This window comes from Poeciliopsis prolifica, unplaced genomic scaffold (assembly GCF_027474105.1).
Source record: "Poeciliopsis prolifica strain line A6 unplaced genomic scaffold, Auburn_PproV2 SCAFFOLD110, whole genome shotgun sequence".
Lineage (NCBI taxonomy): Eukaryota > Metazoa > Chordata > Actinopteri > Cyprinodontiformes > Poeciliidae > Poeciliopsis > Poeciliopsis prolifica.
The window spans coordinates 554,337-560,822 of NW_026562485.1; the positions used below are offsets into that span (position 1 = coordinate 554,337).

Consider the following 6,486-nt stretch of genomic DNA (forward strand, 5'->3'; position numbering starts at 1 on the left):
TATATTAATAATAATAATATTGTGTGTCTTGCCAGGAGCCACCATGTCAGCCGAGCCATGTTGTGTTTCTAGACCTTAGTAGTAATGTGTGTGGTGACTTCATAGTTGCTAATATTGAGGATGAATATTCTGCTTTTACTCTGGTTGGAATTCAGTGAAACTCCAGAAAACACCGTCGCTGTAGAAGAACTAGTTTTTACCTGTTTTCTTATTTTGTTTCTAACTAAAACCATTTGTTGTCCTGTCATGCTGGTCTGTGTTTGACTCTTCCTCACCGGTCTGATCCAGAACCCACTGAGCTTCATCCTGCTGCATTTCAGGCTTTCAATATTAATCACATTTATGCAGGATGAAGGTATTATTAGGATTTATCATTATTTTATTAGAATGATGGAGGATATCTCATAGCAGCGAAACAAGGAAACTGGGCTGAACAAGAGCTGAAGATTAACCACTGCCCTCTGCTGGTGATTCTGAGAAACTGCATAAGAAATGAAAGGGCTTTTAACCAGCAGTCTGACTCCAGGCACAAAACCCTGGAATGAAATGGCTTAATTACCTCCACCTGGTGTAGATCAGATCCCAGAGCCTGAATGTCTCAGTATTCTGTTCAGATGCAGCAGAGGCTCATCTAAATGTTGCAGGGGCCCCCAGGGCCACCAGGACTGGAGTTTGAGACGCCTGGTTTCAAGCAAAGATCTGATGTGATAAAATTCTCTCAGCTTTGGATTATTCAGAGGTTATTAGATGGCTGTGCTGCCTTTTATCAGCATGTTATGACCCCATCAAGCTGAAGGATAATAAACAAGGATAAAGTTCATTAAAATATTGATCCAGACTGGGTCAGTCTGGGCCAGACTGGGTCAGTCTGGGTCAGTCTGGCCCAGACTGACCAGTCTGGCCCAGACTGAATCCTCTGGTCCGGTTGAGTCTCAGCTGCATATCGGCTGAAATGCGTGACGTCATCAGAATTCAGCCGTAAATCAGACAGAAACCTGCAGGTCTAAAGGTTGGCGGTCAGAGCCCAATGTTTTTTAATAACAGGCAGAAATTAATATGCAGGATTCATGAATAAACATGAGTAAAAATGGTGACACGTCACATCTTCCTGCTGCAGCCTGAACAATCAAATTATGAATCATATTTCATTTTTTATTGATCTCCAACTTCGTGTTTCATTATTCCTCCAATCAGAGGAGCGCAGCTCCTGTCAGGTCACGTGGTTCCGCTCAGCACCTGTTGACGGAGCCGTTAATGACCCTCAAAAGGTCACGGCCCTCGTGACCTGAGCAGGTGAAAACGCGGCTCTCTGATTGGCTGAGCTGAAGGCAGGTGAGGATGGAGTATGCGGGTCGCTGCTGCTGCTGTGTGGATCCCTCATCCTCGGACCCGGTTCCGGTTCGGGTCCGGACCTTGAGCGCGGGAGGATGGGCTGCGGCGGATCCAGAGCCTCGCCGCGCAGCCGCAGTACGGCGGGTGTTGGGCGCGCGCGCTGGAACAGCTAGACACGCGCTGCAGGGAGATGACGTCACAGAGTCAGAGCCGCCTGGCGCTGCACTTCACCCACTGTCACCTGAGCAGGTGAGCAGCTGGTCGGAACCGGGAGGGAGAACCGGCCGCACTGGATTCTTCAGAACCAGAACAGAACCTAGTGGTTCTGTTCACTGCGCTGCAGCAGAGAAACAGACCCAGAGTCCGGTTCTGTTGGACTCTGGTCAGAACCGCGGTTCTGATGTGAAAACGTGGCTTTTCTGGGATGTGACGACATCGTCACGTGAAGGTTATTAAACTATGACGTCACTATAGTTATGGACTCACCTGTTCTGTCCAAAGATGAAATATTTTAATATTTTCCTTTTTTATGTAAAATAATTTGTTGTTTTTAAAAAAAAAAAAAAAAAGCTGAAAATGAAGATTTGAGGTAAATGAAGGAAAACATTTGCAGTTCAGTGAAACCGGACCGAAGCGGTTCCGGTGTCGCCGTGTTTCCTGCAGTAGGTCTGAACCAGAACCAGGATTTGGGTTCCTGGTTCTGATCCAGGTAAGAAATCAAAACCTAAAATGATACATTTTCCTTCATAATATGCTTTTATTTTGGTAATGAAACTCTCCGTCTCCTTTGCTCACGGGTCCAGTTGGTACCATTGTTGCTCTGCAGTCAATGGCCACACAGAATCATGCCAGGGGCCACAGCTGGCCCCCACACCACACTTTGGAAACCATAATGTTGTTTTCTAAAGGTTCTACATTTTATCCTGAAATTACATTTTAAAGTTTTTATGTTTCCACCAGGAAAGGAAAAATAAAAGCCATCAGAAAGTCATGATTGAGTTTTAAAGTCACAGGATGACTTTGTCTCATAATTATGACTTCCTGTTGGGCTTTTATTTTCTTTCTTGATGTTAATTTGTCTTTTTTGTTTTTGTTTGAACTGAGCTGATGAGTTGTCAGAGAGTGCTGCCACCTTGTGACCGTTCTGTTTACTACAACTCAGATCTGCCTTTCAACCTGTTTCTCTTCAGCTCAGGCAGGGATTTCCCATCCTGCCCTGAGGGGTCAGAGGTCAGCAGGTGTACTGCTGGGATGGATCCCGTGGCCTTCAACACCTACACTGAGTTCTTTACCCACACCCACTCCATCTGCCACTTCCTGCAGGCGGAGGCCTGGCAGAGCCGCGCAGAAAGCACCATGCACAGGTGAGCAGCAGGAACTTTTCTTAACCCTGTCGGTTTTAACCAGGTTTTGCATATTTTTACTAACTTTTTATTTCTTTCTATTTAGATAACAAAATTAATATATGCAACATAAAAAAATAACAATTTTCTTTTAAATGTAGTTTTGAAAAAAAAGAGTTGAAAATGTTGATCATCATTTTAAAACAAGTTTTCTGCCAGTTTTACAAACCAAAATAAAAACAACAATGATCACGTTGTTTCTAAGCTAAACATTTATTGTGGAGTAAAAATACAGAAGTATTAACATTTTGATTTATGAATAATAGTTATTGTCTGGTTTCCTCTGGATCATCTCTGATCACATAATAAATGATTATTGATAGGAAACATTGACGTCGGCCTGGTGCAGACATTCACCAACATTCAGGCTCATTCAGCTCTCTTTGTTTCTGCTGACCTCTGACCTGCTCCCACACTGTTAGCATTATGCTAACTCAACATGCCGCTAATCTGCTACATTAACTTGTGTTGAGGCTGACGGAGGCCTCAGCAGGTGTTGCTGATCAGCTTCAGTCCACCAGACAGATGGCCAACGAGCTGATGGAAGCCCAGAGTGTCGCCTTAAAGGCACAGAAAGAAATCCTGTCCAATGGAGAGGATCTACGAGCCACCCTGAGAGACTCCACTCAGGGTAAGACACTTTACCCAGACTAAAGTCTGGGTAAAGATCTCGTTTTGTTCAGCGGTCATTCAGTCGGTCAAGGAATCATTCTGATGCATCTCAGTTTGCTGATTGTCCCCCCCTGTCTCACCTGTCCCCTGCTCCCTCTCCAATCCCTCCAGGTGTGCAGGCGGTCTTCTCTGACCTCAGCAGCGCCTCCAGGCAGCAGCAGGTGGCGCTGTCGCAGCTCTTCCAGCGGCTCTCCTTCCTGCAGGGCTTCCTGCTGATGGAGGCTCACAGCCTGACTTCCTGCTGCTACAACGCAGCCGCGCTCTGCACCTCCTACCTCATCACTTCCACCCCTCGCTCCTCCAGTGCCAGGTAGCCCCTTCCTTTTACCTGTTACCTGCTCCTGCATGTTTGCTACATTGGCAGTTCCAGCTTCCACCAGCAGGAGGAGCAGCTGCACCGTTTACTAGTAAAGCTGCAGCTTGGATTTAAGATCCAGAGAATTCTGTAGAGCCTTGAAAACCAGAACAGGTGACCTCTGAGTGACCTCTCCTCCCCTGGGTCCAGGCTGCTGCTGGCCTTGGTCTGCGTCAACTTCTACTTGGAGAAGAAGATCTACCAGCATGTGCTGAGCTCCGACCAACCAGAACACCTTCATATGGTTGGTAGACTCACCTGGGGGCGGGGCTTAGGGCAGGGGGGTCTTTGGGAAATAACTGGTTTTGTCCAGCGTCCAGATTGACCAACAAAAACAGGAAGTGACCCAGTTTAATCACAACATAAGATGATGTGTTCAGGGTTCTCTGGAAAATTAATACCAGAAGCAATAAATAAATTAATCACCAAGATGCCACCAATCACTTCCTGTGCTGCTCAAGAAAATAATCAGGTCACATGACCACATCCGTGTTCAGAAGATTATTGGCTGAAAAAGCTTCCTGGACACGTCAAGACAAAAATGAATGACAGTCATGATACAAGAATAAAATCGTAATAATACAAAAATGGTAATAAAAATTAGTCGCAACAATAAAGAATAGTTGAAGTACAAGAGTCGTAGTTATAAGACAAAAACTAAAGTCATACATTGCGTGTTTCGGTAGGTAAAGTCGTAGCATTGCGTGTTTCGGTAGGTAAAGTCGTAATATTGCGTGTTTCGGTGAGTAAAGTTGTAACATTGCATGTTTCAGTGAGTAATTCAGAAGCCGTTGTGTACAGGAGCTGGTCTCAGCGTACATTGCTGCGCTGCGGCGCCTCTCGGTGTGTGTTGCCCTGTGTGTTCTGCTGCTGGTGTGTGTTCGCTACAGAGACCCGGTGCAGCAGAGCCTGGAAGTGCTGCAGCAGCTCAGAGAGACGCAGAGCAACCTGCAGGAGGCGCTACGGCTTGCAGGTGAGTGTCCAGGTGAGACCAGGTCAGGTGCGTCAGGCTGGGCTTAAAGGACCTGCTTGTCATTTACAGAGAGGTTTACACAGGAGAAGAAGAAATTGGAGGACCGTCGGCTGCAGTTGAAGGTGAGGTGAACAGGGGGCGCACCTGAACACACCCGGATCATCTGCTGGTTCATTCCTAAACAGCACCACCTGCTGGTTGATTTCCAGAAGACAGCAAGAGCAGAAAGGCTACGGAGCAGAGAGGAAGAGGAGGAAGAGGAGGAAGAGGAGTTCAGTATGATGTCATCACTGGGCACAGGCTCCTCCCACATGGCGCCTTCAGGTCAGCTGACTTTAGAGGGGCGGAGCTAAAGCTTCGGGCAAATGCAGAGCTCAGAAGCTTTTCACCTTTAAGTCACTATAACCAGTAAAACCAGAGGAACCAGAATCATCCAAGTTCTGGTCTGAGTTTTGACGGATCAGGTCTCTCCTCCATATTTAGAGATTTTATTCAACATTATTTTTATCTCTGCAGTTTGTATTTTAAAATGTCAAACTTTGGTTTTTAGTTTCATATTAAGGGATAAAAATTAAATGTTTTGTTGAATCGATAAGCATAATTACTAATGGAGGTTTTACCATGATGCGGCCTGTCTCACCTGATGACCTCTGACCTCCCTGGTTCTCCTTCAGGTCAGAGCGCCCGTCTCCTCTTCCACTCCTCTTCCCATCATGCATCAGTCCAGACTCCGCCACCCCTGGTGTACAGCGTCCTGGTGGAGGACAGGAAGGTGTGTCCGGTTGTGGAGGGAAACCCGGTTTTTCGTTCTGGTTATTAACCCCCGCCCCCCTTCTTCTCCTCCACCCCCCCTCCCACCCCCCGCCACCTCCCGCAGCACCGCTACAGCCTGAGGAGCCGCCGGCGGTCAGACCTCATCTGAGTGACGTCATCAGTGATGTCATCTGCAGCTGGAAATAATTATTTTCATTTTTATAAAGATAAAATAAAAATGTTTTTAACAAATAGTCTCGTGATGATGCCCCCTGCAGGACAACCGCGGAACAACAGTCAGGTGCTTCAGGTCGGGTCGCTCTGAGCGAGAAGAACCTGCTGCAGCGAAACAGGAAGGGCGGGGCGGACCGCTGTCAGCCTCAGACCTTATATGGAAACAGGACCATTGCACACTGGAAATGAAGGGGCGCTATTTCCAATATTATCCTCTCGTTTTTATTTTCCTTTGAAATCTGTGATATATTTTCACCTTTAGGAAGGATTTCACTCTTTCACTTTCTCAGTCGCATCTTTTTGGGCCTGATGCTGCCTCTAGTGGCGTGGGGTGGTAACACAACTAATGTCACTACATTACTAAATCAGAATAGCACAAAGTTTTTATTTGCTATTAATTTCAGCATTACTGACACTATAAAGATGCATTTTCTAATAAAACATAATCAGAGCTCATTAAAATGACATAGAAAAGACCTTTATACATTATAAATAATATCTATATCTCCAATTACAGGGGAAGTAAATAATTAGTAAAATATAATTTACAAAGTATACATAAGAAACTTAATTGAACAAAAGTCAATAACAAAAAATGAATCTCTCACAGAAGAAATAAACCAGGTTGTTAAACAGATCCAAGATAAAATTCACATTTTGTTTTTATGGTAACGTATATTATTCTGAGAGACTTTTTGTTGGTAGAGACTAAAATATAGGAAAAAATAAGATGAAACTATGTAGTTTATCAACATAAAAATTTT

General features: G+C 45.2%; 1 protein-coding gene across 1 annotated transcript; it reads left to right on the forward strand.

Annotated features, from left to right (window-relative positions):
* Positions 1 to 1,440: 1,440 nt before the first annotated feature.
* On the forward strand, positions 1,441 to 5,725 carry LOC129354446 (uncharacterized). Its single transcript, XM_055023907.1, has 10 exons — positions 1,441 to 1,581; positions 2,523 to 2,696; positions 3,209 to 3,366; positions 3,519 to 3,717; positions 3,913 to 4,006; positions 4,564 to 4,735; positions 4,805 to 4,857; positions 4,945 to 5,059; positions 5,410 to 5,507; positions 5,613 to 5,725. Exons 1-10 carry the CDS (start codon positions 1,523 to 1,525, stop codon positions 5,655 to 5,657), a joined length of 1,167 nt encoding a protein of 388 aa, XP_054879882.1. The 5' UTR covers positions 1,441 to 1,522; the 3' UTR covers positions 5,658 to 5,725.
* The last annotated feature ends 761 nt before the right edge of the window (positions 5,726 to 6,486 follow it).

Excerpts from the sequence above, each read along its gene's own strand:
- LOC129354446 (XM_055023907.1), top strand. The coding sequence starts at position 1,523 with ATGACGTCACAGAGTCAGAGCCGCCTGGCGCTGCACTTCACCCACTGT. Across the intron at positions 1,582-2,522 it reads ACCCACTGTCACCTGAGCAG|CTCAGGCAGGGATTTCCCAT; the intron begins GTGAGCAGCTGG and ends GTTTCTCTTCAG. Across the intron at positions 2,697-3,208 it reads GCAGAAAGCACCATGCACAG|GCTGACGGAGGCCTCAGCAG; the intron begins GTGAGCAGCAGG and ends ACTTGTGTTGAG.